At 47.8% G+C, this 14,127-nt stretch overlaps 2 protein-coding genes across 8 annotated transcripts in view; both read left to right on the top strand.

Moving 5' to 3' along the window:
- Positions 1-1,630: 1,630 nt before the first annotated feature.
- ZNF8 (zinc finger protein 8) lies at positions 1,631-13,002 on the top strand. 2 transcript variants are annotated; one of them, XM_032388607.1, is made up of 4 exons: positions 1,631-1,781; positions 6,348-6,474; positions 6,775-6,870; positions 8,631-13,001. In XM_032388607.1, exons 1-4 carry the CDS (start codon positions 1,716-1,718, stop codon positions 10,070-10,072), a joined length of 1,731 nt encoding a protein of 576 aa, XP_032244498.1. In that variant the 5' UTR covers positions 1,631-1,715; the 3' UTR covers positions 10,073-13,001. The 2 variants fall into 2 exon arrangements, with proteins under 2 accessions (XP_032244498.1, XP_032244500.1); XM_032388609.1 differs by having other exon boundaries at positions 1,718-1,781; positions 6,247-6,474; positions 8,631-13,002.
- Positions 13,003-13,965: 963 nt separating this feature from the next.
- The window catches only part of ZSCAN22 (zinc finger and SCAN domain containing 22), a 29,944-nt gene continuing 29,782 nt past the window's right edge, over positions 13,966-14,127 (top strand). For 2 of the 6 annotated variants that reach the window (XM_032388557.1, XM_032388554.1), the window contains exon 1: positions 13,966-14,079. The gene's annotated coding sequence lies outside the window, so the exon portion shown is untranslated. Of the gene's footprint in view, positions 14,109-14,127 lie in introns of all 6 variants that reach the window. The other 4 variants (XM_032388555.1, XM_032388558.1, XM_032388556.1 and 1 more) reach the window with 4 other exon arrangements.

Raw genomic sequence — 14,127 nt, 5'->3', positions numbered from 1 at the left:
TGGAGAACTCAGCCCAAACCTCTACATTAAGAGACAACCAAACTCTAACAAGGCTTCTAGCAGCATAATGCTGTGTCCGCAGCCTCCCCTTAAAATGCCTGCCTAATGCCTCCCTGAGAAATGCTGCCAGGAGAAATTGCTGTTTGTTCTAGCCAACACCCAAGGATAGGCTCCTGACCTCCCTTTCTTACTGCATTTACTAAAAAGAGCTTAGACATCTCTTTGAGATGTCTGTGTATATCCTACAACTCAGAAGGATCTTTCTCAAGGACCTGAAAGCCATTCCTTTGAAATAGTATCATCAGGAAGGAAAGGGCTGCTGTCTCCAATCTCTGTAGGAAGATAGAATCCTAACTTTGATAATTACCAGCTGGTGCCACGCCATGGCTGACTTCAACATATTTACACTGACCAACACTTTATAATTTTCCACATGAGCCCTGCTCTCTACCCCTTCTAATTCTCTCATTATCTTTAAAAGGTCCAATCACCTCTGCACAAATGCAAATGGAGCTCAGTGCCTTCCCCTATTGTCAGCAGTTACTGAATAAAATCTGTTTTTAACCGTTTTATCTTTAACACTTTTCAATCTGTTGCAATATTACTCATCCAGAAGCCTCCAGAAAACTCTAATGTACATTTGTGAGAGAATGGAAGTTGGGGGGGGGGGGCTACTATTATGCACTTAGTTTTGAACTCACCAACTCAGAGGAAGGGGCTCAGGAAACTCCAGGTGTTCCTCGCCCACACTGAGAACTATTGCAATAGACAAACCCTGTATAATATAATCAAGGAGAAAACAAAACTACGAGTAGAAAATTCAAAATTAAAACAACAGGTAAACATCATGCATTGAAGATTCAGCACCATTAGAACCAGGGGGAAAGGGGCACCTGGGTGGCTCAGTCATTGGGTGTCTCCCTTCGGCTCAGGTCATGATCCCAGGGTCCTGGGATCGAGCCCCGCATCGGGCTCCCTGCTCCGCGGGAGGCCTGCTTCTCCCTCTCCCACTCCCCCTGCTTGTGTTCCCTTTCTCGCTGTCTCTCTGTCAAAACCTAAATAAAATCTTAAAAAAGAAAGAAAGAAAGAAATAGGTTCTAAGTACCATGGCAGTATATACTCCAAAGAGTAAAGCATGCCAGCTAGGACGCTCGGGCCCGGGTTTCGAAGCAGGGCTCCCCGTTCCAGCGCGGACAGAGGGGCAGCTTCACGTGGGGCCGCAAGGGCAAAGACTGCGGGCCGCGGCCCCGCGCAGACGCGAACCCCCAACGGCCAGGCTGGGAGGGCGATCCCCCATGACCCGGGTTCCTTCGCAGCCCGTGCGCGCCCCCCACCCCCGCACCGGGCACGGAGACGCCCGGTTGCCCAGCACCCCGGCGTGCGCCGCAGCCCAGAGTCACCACCCGCCGCCACCCGCCCAGCACCGCCTCGCCGGGTCTGTGGCAGGAGCGCCCCCAGTGCCCGGAGGCCCAACGGACAGACGGTCCCATTGACATGAAGCCAAAAGGCTCTCATTGGTGGGAGGCTCGACGAACAAAGGTTTCCATTGGTCGGGCGCTGCGGCGCGCCGCACTGTCTGCTGGGAGTTGTAGTCGCAGCGTCACCAGTGCGGCCGCCATTGTCCGGCGGGCGGCGAGTGGAGTGGTCCCTGAGGCCGGGGCTGCTCTCGGGTTTACGGCCGCTTCGGGCTCCTCTGCTCGACCTATCGGTCCTGGATGAACCCCGAAGAGGAAGCGACAGCACTGGCGATGACTACGGGGCTGCCAGCGGAGTGGCTTCAGGTAACAATAATAATAATAATAACAACGATGGCAGCGGGCCGAGCGTCTCCCGCAGGTATCGACCCTTTAACCCTCGCGGCGCACGGTGAGCAGGGCCCGGGCCTTACCGCTCTTGACGCAGGAGGAAGCTGAGGCGCAGGTCGGGGCGCGCTGACTGGCCCGACTGCTAAGGGTGGAGCTGGGACTCGAACCCGGCCATCTGGCCCCCGAGTGCGCATGTCCGCTGGTACTCCTCCTCCCCGGTTCTGGGACCGGGCTTAGGCGCGTACCCTGGGACAGCGCTGGCGCGGCCCGGCGGATGGCCTTCCCCGCGCCCCGAAGGCCAGCTGCTGCGTGACGGGTAATGGTAACTGGGGTCAGTGGAGCGCCGAGATGGCAGGTATTAACCGAGCAGAGATGACCTAATTCATGGGACACCCACCGAGAGCCCTGCTCCGCGAGGCCCCCGGCCCAACCTCTGGGGGTAAGGACAGGTCACCACGCACCGCATCAGTGGGGCGGGAGCGACTGCCCGGGCGCCCCCTCCCACATTCCCCGCGGGGGCTGTGGGGGATCCGCAGCACTGGGCGGTGCGTGCTTGCGAGGTCATCTGGGAAGGTGCCCGATTCAGAGCTCCAGCATTTCTAGGCAAAGTGGCCGCTGCCTGTGTTCTCCTTAAAGTGCTGTCTCCACGTGGCAGAAACCAAAAATAATTCATAATTCCTGAAGCGCCACATCTTTGAAATTCTGCACTTACTGTCTTTTGTTGTTGTTTACAAGGATTTGCATTATTTCATATTTAGCATGCCAAATGAGACTGTTGATAACCTTAGATTTGCATGTTTTCAGATGCGCATTAATAGTGCAACCACCCTTTATTTTGCTTTTGCAGTGGTTGGGGTGTGGCAGGGAATGAGCATTGTCAAAGTAAAACAGCTGGATAGTAATTAAAGCAGTCAAAAGAGATTTTATTCAGAAACTTTTGGAATGGGGGAAAGAGACTTCAGTATGGAACTGGACTCGATTCCAAATACAAGTAATGGTGGGAATTTATACCTGGGGTCGGGGTGGGTGTAATTCTTGCTAAACTGACCTAACAGGATCCTTTATTATTATTGTTATTGTTACTGTTATTATTATTTTTAAGATTTTATTTATTTTAGAAGCACATGAGCGGGGCAGGGGTTGGGGAGAGAATCTCCAGCAGACTCAACGCTGAGCACGGAGCCCAATGTAGGGCTTGATCTCATGACCCTGAGATCATGACCTGAGCTGAAACCAAGAGTAAGATGCTTAACTGACTGAGCCACTCATGCCCCCCATGACCTAACAGGATTCTTTTTTTTTTTTTTTTTTTTTTAAGATTTTATTTATTTATTTGAGAAAGAGAGAATGAGAGACAGAGAGCATGAGGGGTAGGAGGGTCAGAGGGAGAAGCAGACTCCCTGCTGAGCAGGGAGCCCGATGCGGGACTCGATCCCGGGACTCCAGGATCATGACCTGAGCCGAAGGCAGTTGCTTAACCAACTGAGCCACCCAGGCGCCCTCTTTTTTTTTTTTTTTTTTTAAGATTTTATTTATTTGACAGAGACACAGCGAGAGAGGGAACACAAGCAGGGGGAGTGGGAGAGGAAGAAGCAGGCCTCCCACAGAGCAAGGAGACCGGGATCATGACCCGAGCCGAAGGCAGATGCTTAACGACTGAGCCACCCAGGCACCACTCTAACAGGATTCTTGTCGAAGCAGGCCAAGTGATCAGATATTATCTGGAGGATTGTGGGGGATGAGGACTTTGAAAAGATATGGAGAGTGATCAGATATGGTGGGTGGGGATTCTGGCTAAACCAACTCTTTATGAATCTGGGTGATGCAAAATGGATACAGAAGTCCAGAGGTCAAGACCTAGTTGAGAAGAAGGTTCAGAGGAGAGAGTCTTTGTTAGCAGTAAGAGAAAGTGTATTAGTTATCTGTTGCTGTGTAACAAATAACCCAAAACTTAGTGGTCCAAAACAACAATAAATATTACTTCAGTTTTTGATGATAGAAGTCCTCAAATGATTTAGCTGGTGGTTCTGGCCTGGGCGCATGAGGCTATGATTAAGATGTCAGTCTGGACTGTTGTCATCTGGGACTTGACTGGGGCTAGAGGATCCATCTCCAAGATGGCTCTCTCACATGGCACTGAATAGTTCCTTCCCATGTGGGCCTCTCTGTGGAGCTGCTTGGCTGTCCTCACAACTTGGCATCTGGCTTCCCAAAGAGTGAATGATCCAGGAGAGGGCAAGGTAGAAGCCCCAGTGCCTTTTGTGCTCTGGGGTCAGAATTTACACACTGTCATTTGCACAATATCCTGTTGGTTACACAGGTCAAACATGCACAGAATAGGAGGGGACTGTACGACTACACAAGGGCTGGGGATCGTTGGGAGGTGTCTTGGAGGCTGGCCACCACACAAGGCAAGGAAGCAGAGGGTTTTGAGGTCCAGTGTAAGCTTCCTGTGGCTGCTATAACAGAGCACCACAGATTTGGTGGCTTAAAGCAATGCACATTTATTCTTAAAGTTCTGGGGGTAAGAAGTCTGAAGTCATTTTCACTGGGCTGAAATCAAGATGTGGGCAGAGCCACCCTTCCTGTGGAGGATCTAGGGGAGAATCGGTTTTCTTGTCTTTTCTAACTATTACAGCTGTAGATCTTGTATTCCTTGGCTAATGGCAGTGGCCCTTTGTCAAGGCCGGCAGCATGGCATCTTGCTTTAGTGGTCACATTGCCTTTTGTCTTCTATAGTTAAGTCTCCCTCCACTCTCCCCTTAGAAGGACAAGGAATGGGCTCCTGCTAGAATTTCAGGACGAGACATGAAGGATCCATGTGCTGCTACTGAGAGGTCTTATGGCCTGGAGAGATCAGTACTCAGTGGACCTGGTGCCCGGGCTGTCAACCCATGCAGAGTGGGTGATGCTTGAGGGGGCAGAGTGGGGGAGGCAGGAGGCACAGGGAGCATGTATCAGGGTTTGAGGACCTTCTGACTGGGAGGTGGTGACATGGGGACAGGAACAGAGACCTCTGTTCCCAACCAAAGGGTTCTTCATGCATCCTGCACAATTTTTGTCAGCCATATGCCACCTATACTATAATTTCTTTAATATTTTAAAATATACTTTTGTTTTTCTTAAAAGAAAATACCCTTTTATAATTGAGGTATTTAGTAATTGATTTTGATTTGCATTTCCCTGGTGCCTAATGATGCTGAGCATCTTTTCATGTGTTTATTCAGTATTTGTATATTTTATATTTTCTTTGAAGAAATACCTATTTAGATCCTTTGCCCATTTTAATTGGGTTGTTGCTATTATTGAGTTGTAGGAGGTGTCTTATCTGGATACAAGTCATTTACCAGATGTGTGATTTGCTATTGTTATCTCCCAGTATGTGGATGTCTTGTCACTTTTTTTTTTTTTTTTTTCACTTTCTTGATAGTGTCCTTTGGAGCACAAAAGTTTTTAATTTTGATGAAGTCCAGCTTATTTATTTTTTATTTCGTTGCTTGTGCTTTTGCTGTCATATCTAAAAACCTTTGCCAATCCAAGATTGTGAAGATTTATCACTGTGTTTTCTTCTAAGAGTTTAATAGTCCTAGCTCTTATATTTTGTCTTTTATCCATTTTGAATTAACTTTTTATATGCTGTGAGGTAGGGGACCGACTTTATTCTTTTGCATGTTGTCCTGTAGAAAGTGTTTCACAGCGGCTTATTCCCCATCGCAGCCCCCAAGGAGTGATTCTCTGTAGACGTGGAAACAGGGAAGTAGAAGTGGGTGCCTGCGTGTACGTCTTGAGGGGGAAGTGGCAGAGTCAAAACTCGGATCCAGAAATATCTAGCTTTCGACCGCGGCCACACACAGCCCACAGAAGGGTTTGATTTGTGGGATAGGTTTTAAATACATTGCACCAACTTACAAAAATTTAAAGTGTTCATTTAAAGATTTGACCAAATTTCCAGCTACTCACTACAGATTGGCAATTCTGACCATATGAGCCCTGCATTTCCCCATGATCAGTTGGTTCTGAGTCCCAGCTGCCCCTTCAAACAGGGCACATGTTACCCATCACCTTCAGTGTCACCTCTCACAGATTACGTACCCTTGTAGGCTCTTACAGTAGACCATTTCAGTCACTGATGAGCCTGCCTGGTCCCTAAAGGTAGGTGAGTTTCTGACTCTTTTCAGGGAGGATAACGAGCCTTGGTTTGAATGAATCAGAGGATTATTTAGCATATCAGTTAGATGTTACTGGGTAACAAACTATCCCAAAACTTAGTGGCTTAAACCAGTAGCCATTTCTTTATTCCACACATCTGCAAGTCAGCAGTCTCTGCACCTGTCTGAGATCAATTGTAGATCAGCTGTGGTTAGCTTTGATCTTGCTCGGATACTTTCACATGCCCCCAGTGAGACCCGACTCGCATTACTCAGAACATGCACTCTCTCAGGACACTGGCCTGCCTGTCCTCTGCATCCCCATTCCTCCTCCTCTTCCTGGGAGCACTGATGGAGACAGTTGAGCTGTTCAAGAGTGTGTGTGATGTTTCAGGAGCCGGTGACCTTCCGGGATGTGGCGGTGGACTTCACCCAGGAAGAGTGGGGGCAGCTGGGCCCTGCCCAGAGAACCCTGTATCGTGACGTGATGTTGGAGACCTTTGGGCATCTGCTCTCTGTGGGTAAGGCCTGCTTCCCCAGCTGATGATCAGATTCCTGCAGTGACTTATTCTTCATGGGTTATAGGTCATAGGGCCTCTGGTATGAGGACTTGACCTTAGGCTGGTGATTAGAGATCTTGCATTCTCATTCCCTGTGGAACAAATGGGCAGGGGGGTTTCTGCCCTTTTCTGTCCCAATGCAAAGTTTTCACCTTATTGTGAGATATCCTCGTGCCCTATCAGGAGTCTAGGGCTGGATCCTGAGCTGGTTCTTTCTCTCTGTAGCAGATCCACACATCCTGTGTCTTTCCCTTTTTCCAGGGCCTGAGCTTCCAAAACCTGAAGTCATCTCCCAGCTGGAGCAAGGGGCTGAGCTATGGGCAGCAGAGAGAGGAATTGCCCAGGGCTACTGTCCAGGTGAGATGCTGCCTAATGGGAGCAGCCCAACAGGTGACTGCAGATGTGCTGCTTGTAGAGTGGTGTGTCAGGGTCCCCAAGACCACCCAGAGATCCAGTGAAAGAATATAGAGGAGAGTCAGCAAGAAGAAAATGCTGACGGGGTGAAATCCAGAAGCCAGCCAAGACTCCAGAGGTCTCTCCCAGCAGAGTATATGGGACATGCTTAGTTCCCCCAGCCATGAGTTGTGACAACACGTGAGAAATCTTAGCTACCAGGGAAGCTTGTTAGAGGCTCAATGCCAGGGGTTTCATTGGTGCTGGCCATAGGCACCCTGTGCCTGACACGGACCAAGATTCTAGACTCCCAGGGGAAAGCGGGTGTTCACCATAAACCATGTTGTTGGCACAGTTTGGGCACGGTGAGCTACTCTTATCAGTTAGGGTGGTGGGAACGCTCCTGAAGTCCAGATTCCCAGGGCCAAGCGCAAAAGCTGGCCTTTCTAAGGATGGCAGCCTCGGGCCTGCCCTGTTAGCTCTTTTCTGCACAGAAGGTCTGCGCACTGCTCCTGTGCTCCCTGTTTTCCTCATCCAAGCTCCCCATCTGCCTCTTCTCCAGTGGTCAGAATCCCACCCCTTCCTCCCTCTCTCGCTCGCTCTCAACAGCCGTCTGAGCATGCCCTTTCCACAGGATCATTTCTTTTTCTTTATTTTTCTTTAAGATGTTTTTTTTTTTTTTTTTAAGATTTTATTTATTTATTTGACAGAGAGAGAGGGAACACAAGCAGGGGGAGCGGCAGGCAGAGGGAGTGGGAGAGGGAGAAGCAGGCTCCCCGCTGAGCAGGGAGCCCGATGCGGGGCTCGATCCCAGGACCCTGGGATCATGACCTGAGCTGAAGGCAGCTGCTTAACCAACTGAGCCACCCAGGCGCCCCTGAGATGTTATTTTTAAGTAATCTCTACCCCCAGCGTAGGGCTTGAACTCACAACCTTGAGATCAAGAGTCGCATGCTCTACAGACTGAGCCAGGCAGGTGCCCCTCCACAGGATCATTCCTAATGTGTGAACTTGCCCTCCATCTTCTCCATTTTATTCTTTCATGTCCAGATTCTGTAAACCTGTTCTCCACATCCATCTCTTCTCTTAGCAAAAAGGATTGTGTTCCTCTGTAAATATCTGAAAACTGGGCTAGAGCAGCTCAAAAAAAGAAGCTTTTTTTTTTTTTTTTCCACAAAGCAGCCACTGCTGCCTCTGGCTCAGCATTCCAGTGATGCCAGGGCTGATGGTTCTGATTCTTCTGGCTTTTCCTTGGGTTACGGCATGGATGCAGCAGCTCTGGCCATTGCATCAGTGCTTCAGGCAGAGGGAGAGGGAAGTAGGAAGAATAGTGCCAGTCACATTGTCCCCCCCCCTTTTTTTTTTAAAGATTTTATTTATTTATTTGAGAGAGAGAATGAGAGAGAGAGAGCACATGAGAGGGGGGAGAGTCAGAGGGAGAAGCAGACTCCCTGCTGAGCAGGGAGCCCGATGCGGGACTCGATCCTGGGACTCCAGGATCATGACCTGAGCCGAAGGCAGTCACCCAACCAACTGAGCCACCCAGGCGCCCACATTGTCCCCTTTTATCAGAACTCCAGATTTCATCCATTGAGGTCTCCTTGGTCGGGACTGGGTCACATCCACCTTCCTTCCCCAGCCACTAGGGCAGCTGGAAAGAGGGCCTGTCACCCTCTCTGTGTTTTTTCCACCAACTCCCTCAGAGCTCTTTGGTATTCTTTTAGGCCGGGAGCCTGGACCTGAAAGCCAAGCGCCACCCAAGGAGCATGGCCTTCCTGAGGTGGAGACATCCCGTGTCACTGAAAGGGAAGGCTTCCTGAGGGATGCTCCCTGTTCCACCATACTAGGGGAAGACTGGGAATGTGAGGGCCAGGTGAAGTTGCCTGAGAAGGAACAGAATAATTTGAGGCAATCGGAATTTAGCCTCGAGGAAGCACCAATTCAAGATAAAAGCTATGAAAGTCTCAGGCTTGGGGAAAATGGTGTCCTGAGCTCAAACCTAAATCCATTCCCGGAGACTTCTAAGAGAGACTATCTCTGTGGTTACGACTCACAGGTTATAAACTCAGAATGTAACTCAAGCTTAGTCAGCCAGCGGACAGGCTCCTCAGGAAAGGAGCCATGTGACAGCAGTGACTGTAGCAGAACTCCTAGTCAGGCCGTTCCGATCACGGAACTCACACGAAGCCAGGTACAGGATAAGCCCTACAAGTGTACGGACTGCGGGAAGTCGTTTAACCACAACGCGCATCTCACAGTGCATAAGAGGATTCACACGGGAGAAAGACCTTACATGTGCAAAGAATGTGGGAAAGCCTTCAGCCAGAACTCCTCCCTGGTTCAGCATGAGCGAATCCACACAGGAGACAAGCCCTATAAATGTGCCGAGTGTGGGAAGTCTTTCTGCCATAGCACACACCTTACAGTCCATCGGAGAATTCACACCGGAGAGAAACCCTATGAATGTCAGGACTGTGGGCGGGCCTTTAACCAGAATTCATCCCTGGGTCGGCACAAGCGGACACACACTGGAGAGAAGCCGTACACGTGTAGCGTGTGTGGGAAATCCTTCTCACGGACCACTTGCCTGTTCCTGCATCTGAGGACGCACACAGAGGAGAGGCCCTATGAGTGCAACCACTGTGGGAAGGGCTTCAGGCACAGCTCCTCTCTGGCCCAGCATCAGCGAAAGCATGCTGGGGAGAAGCCCTACGAGTGCCGCCAGAGGCTAATCTTTGAGCAGACACCAGCTCTAACAAAGCATGAATGGACAGAAGCCCTCGGCTGTGACCCACCTTTGAATCCGGATGAGAGAGCTCACCGGAGCGACAGGCCTTTTAAGTGTAATCATTGTGGGAAATGTTTTATTCAGAGCTCACACCTCATCCGACACCAGATAACTCACACCAGAGAGGAGCCCCAGGGACGGAACCGGCGACGGCTTGAGCAGTCCTTTGGCCGGAGCTCACACCTTGGCCGCCATCAGCACACACACTCAAGTGAGAACCCTGGGGGCGGGACAAAGGCAGGACAGCCTGCGAGCCGGGCGCTTGCCCTGTTTGACATCCATGAAATCATGCAAGAGAAAAACCCAGTTCACGTTATTGGGGTTGAAGAGTCTTCCATGGGTGCTTCCGTGTTATTCGACATAAGAGAATCCTCATAGAGAAACCACAGATGACTTTTGAACCACAGGTACAAAAATGTGGTAAGTCCACAGAGTGCATTCATGGAAAGGGGGACTGGGGGTAGAAATGCCTAAGGTGACCTCTGATTTCATAAGGAAATGGTGCTTTCCAAATACCTGAGATTGATGGTTCTCAGATCTGTCAAGCTCAGTGCCCCCTTTAACCACAGGTGTTTTGTGCTATTCCTTCTATTACTCCAAAATGAATTTACAGGTAATGTAACCTACACACATGTGTACTGTAAAAAAATCAATATATGGCCCCTTTTTGTAAAGCATAATTAAAACAAAAGTAATTTATAGTAAAGTAATGTGTATACTAAGTGGGTGTGGTATCTCTCCATGTGACTGTGGGCCATTATGCCTGGACACCTGGGGCATTGGCTGTTGTCATCTGGTATATGGGAAACAGTGTTGGCCATGGAAATACTGTGAGGGGCATTCCTGTATGAGACGTGATTTTCTCAAGTGGTGACTAACTCTTGCAAAAGTTTTGAACAAAACAGAAGACCGCTGCATTTCTGGAAAATTCTGTATAAAATTCTAAGCATGCAGGAGTTAATTTGTGTTTATATGTGAAGTTGACTTAGGCTCTCAGTTCATACATTACAAACTGGTTGTTTCACACATACATACATACATGGTCCACAGGGGCCTGTTCTGCACTTCACAGTCATTAGAGCACACTTGGCCCCCACCCACATGTCAGCCACATTCATGTCCAGATCAAATGACAAGAAAGCCCCCATGAAATTCTACTACATTCCCTGGGAGTGTCACAGCTTCTACTGAAAGCCATTGCCTTGAAACGGTTAGTGTTGCTTAAGCCAGAGGTTCTCAGTTGGGGTAGATTTGTCCTCCAGGAGACATTTGGTGATGTTTAGAGACATTTTTGGTTGTCATAACGGGCAGAACAGAGGGGTGCCACTTGGCAGCTAGTGGGTAGAGGATGCTGCTAAGCATCCTGTAATGCCCAAGACAGCCCCCTCAACAAAGAATTATCTAGCCACAAATATGCCAGGGTAGAGAAACCATACCCAGCACTACAACCAACTTTTTCCAGAAAGATTCTAAATTGATGAGGGCTATACTAACAGTCCTATAGCTTTGATTGTAACAAATGATATCATTAACTGTTTTATACACAAATGTTTCCTAGTAATTTTTTTGACCATTTTGCAGCATTCCTAATTGGTGTGAGAAAAGGAAGAGAATCTACTTATTTTTCTGAGTAATCTAAATTTTAGCATTTTATCGTGGACATTGTAAAACATGGATAAGCCCCACTTTTGACCATTCCTCCTGCCTGCCCTGTGGGGTGCAGATTTGGGAGTGTTCCACCTATCAGTGCCCTCTGGGGAGGGGACACCCAGTAACTTCATGGTTCTAGACAGCTCTAGAAGCCAGGCTTACAGTGCCCCTTTCCCTCCTCCTCAGCCCCCCAAATGGCAGCTTCTGAAGGGTCTTGTTTCCACAGTCTCAGTATTTGCTGGGTGGGCCTCAGTGGGTAAGCTGGGAACAAGCTCGTCACTTGCCTTCCTCTCCAGACAACAGAGATCTTTACAAATTTTCTATTTCTCATTTCAGGTCATGTTTTCTAGGCATAATATTCCTACTCATTTCCTTATAGATATTTTGAAACAGTCAGATAAACTCCTCAGGAGAGGTTACTATTAACTACAGAATACATGGTTTTATCAGTTTATAAAAGTAATGTAAATTCTTTACTGCAAATGTGGAAAATGCACAAAAGTAAAATTTAATTCCTCATACACCTATTCAGAGATGGTCAGTACCATTAAGATTTTGTTAATTTTCCTGTAATTTTTTCTTAAAAAAATATATGTATACATATAGTGTACACTAGATCTTATACACACACACAAATATATTTATAGTATTGTGTTTAGAAAATTGGAATTCTTTCTAGTTCTCTTGTAACACATGCTTCTTACTATATTTTGAGCATCTTCCTCTGACAATTTCATGTAGCTTTTTAAATTACCTTTCAGGAGGATTGTAGCAGTGTGACCACCTAGCATTTTATCAGCCTTGACTTTTATCCAAAAGGGTGGTGGTAGGGGGGAAGGTTTCCTACACATTTTCAAGGGGAGTATAAATTGATACGGCCTCTGTGAAGGACGATTTATTAGTTGCTATCTAAGATTAGAAACACACAACTCTTTGTCTCAGTAAACCTGTTGCTGGGAGTGAATCCAACAGATTTATTTGTATGTTGTAGACTGTTTGTACATGGTCTCACTATGGTATTGCTTTCAGAAGTAAAAATTTGTAAACAACCTCAGTGTCCACCATGGGGAACTGGGCTAGAGATTTACGCTGGAATGGAGAACTACACAGCTTTAAAAATGGGGATTGTCTTTATGTAATAATATGGGAAAGAGCTCCAAGATACATTGTTAAATGAAGAGGTATAAAACAGTGTGTAAAGTATGTTTCTATTTGTGTAAAAAAACATTGGCTTATACACACATACACACACACTCCTAAGGGAACAAAGTAACCAGGCATACTAGGTGCTATTGGGGAGGAGAACTGGGGGGAGAGGGATGAGGAATAATTTTCACTCTATATCTTTTGATATTTTTAGAATTTTGAAACATGTAAAAGTATTACCAGTTCATAAAATAAATTAAAAATCTCAACTGTTGCAAATTAAAGTAAGTTTGATCATTGGCTTCATTTTCTGTTGCACCTGCACACACACTAAATTCTTAGCCACACTAAGCTACAAACTAACTCAGTGCACACATATCTGAGCATTGAGTTAATGGAACCAGTTAAGTGTAAAATAGCTTTGACTCCATGAATTTTCCCGCAAGCTATAAACTAGCACATACATTTTAGTAGCACATAAATTTTCAAGTTATTTTATTAAATTCCCTGTATCCAGCCCAAATTATGAGAGCCCATACATGAATGAGCCAAGTTGCCCATTTTCAGTATCTCCTTGTACATCTTCAGAGATATTCAAGTCGTTTGTGCAAAAGGTAACTGGGAAGAAATCTCCATCCAGTCTGAGGAAGTCTCCTATAGGTCTCTTGTAAGGAGATCCAAGGTGAACATCTTCCAGATGTTCCAAGTTGTCCAACGTTGGTAGTCACTAACCACATGGAGCTATTTAAATGTAATTTTAAATTCACCCAAAATTAAAATAAAAATTGAGTTCCTCAATCACATCAACCACATTTCAACTGCTCACTAGTTACAAATAGAACATCCCCCTCATCTCTAGAAAGTTGTTTTGCACAATGCTGGGTCGAAGGTAAGTGGCTGAGAGGATTTTTTTAAAATTTCCCTTGTGATCAACTGACTAAAGAGTAGAGAAGGCCAGCCTGCACATCAGGAGTCAGCAGAGTGCAGTGCGTGGTTTTTTATTGGGGCTTGAGTAAAAGATGAAAACAAAAAGGTACGTACGACGTCATTGGGAGAAATTAGCATACAGACTACGGAGCAGGTAATCGTGGGTTTCAATGTCGTTTCTTGGGTAGGCGGAAGAATGTACTGGTTCTTAGAGGACATCTGCTGAAACGTTACAGGAAAACGGGGTTCAGGGGAGAAAAGTCCCCAAACTACAGAGACATGTATGGATGTACGTGTGTGCGAAAAGAAAAAAGTACGCTGTATGTTTACCTCGCCTACGCGAGTCGACATCCGTCTGGTCCCGCACGCCAGCGGCGCAGAGCAACCACGTTCCCACGTTCCCACGACCCCCTCCCAGCGCCGTCGCCCTGTGGACTTCATTTCCCAGAAGACCATTCGTCCTGCGCCCGGCCGGTTCCGGGCACGCAGCGGGCAGGGCCCTCTGGGAGATAAAGTCCCGAACTCAGCGTTCGGGCCATCGGCGGAAACGCGGACCGGAAGTGCCTGTGGCGAGCGTGCGCACTTCGGCGGCTGACGGCGCCGCCCCGCTCTGTGAGGGGTCGGCGTGGTGGTGAGTCCGCCGTTCCGGCCTGAGGGCTTACGTGAGTGTGAGGGACGACGAGGCCCGTGTGTGCGTGCGGTGGTAGTGA

This window comes from Phoca vitulina, unplaced genomic scaffold (assembly GCF_004348235.1).
Source record: "Phoca vitulina isolate PV1807 unplaced genomic scaffold, GSC_HSeal_1.0 scaffold52, whole genome shotgun sequence".
In the NCBI taxonomy this organism is placed as follows: Eukaryota; Metazoa; Chordata; class Mammalia; order Carnivora; family Phocidae; genus Phoca; species Phoca vitulina.
This window is presented reverse-complemented; position numbering and strand designations above follow the sequence as displayed.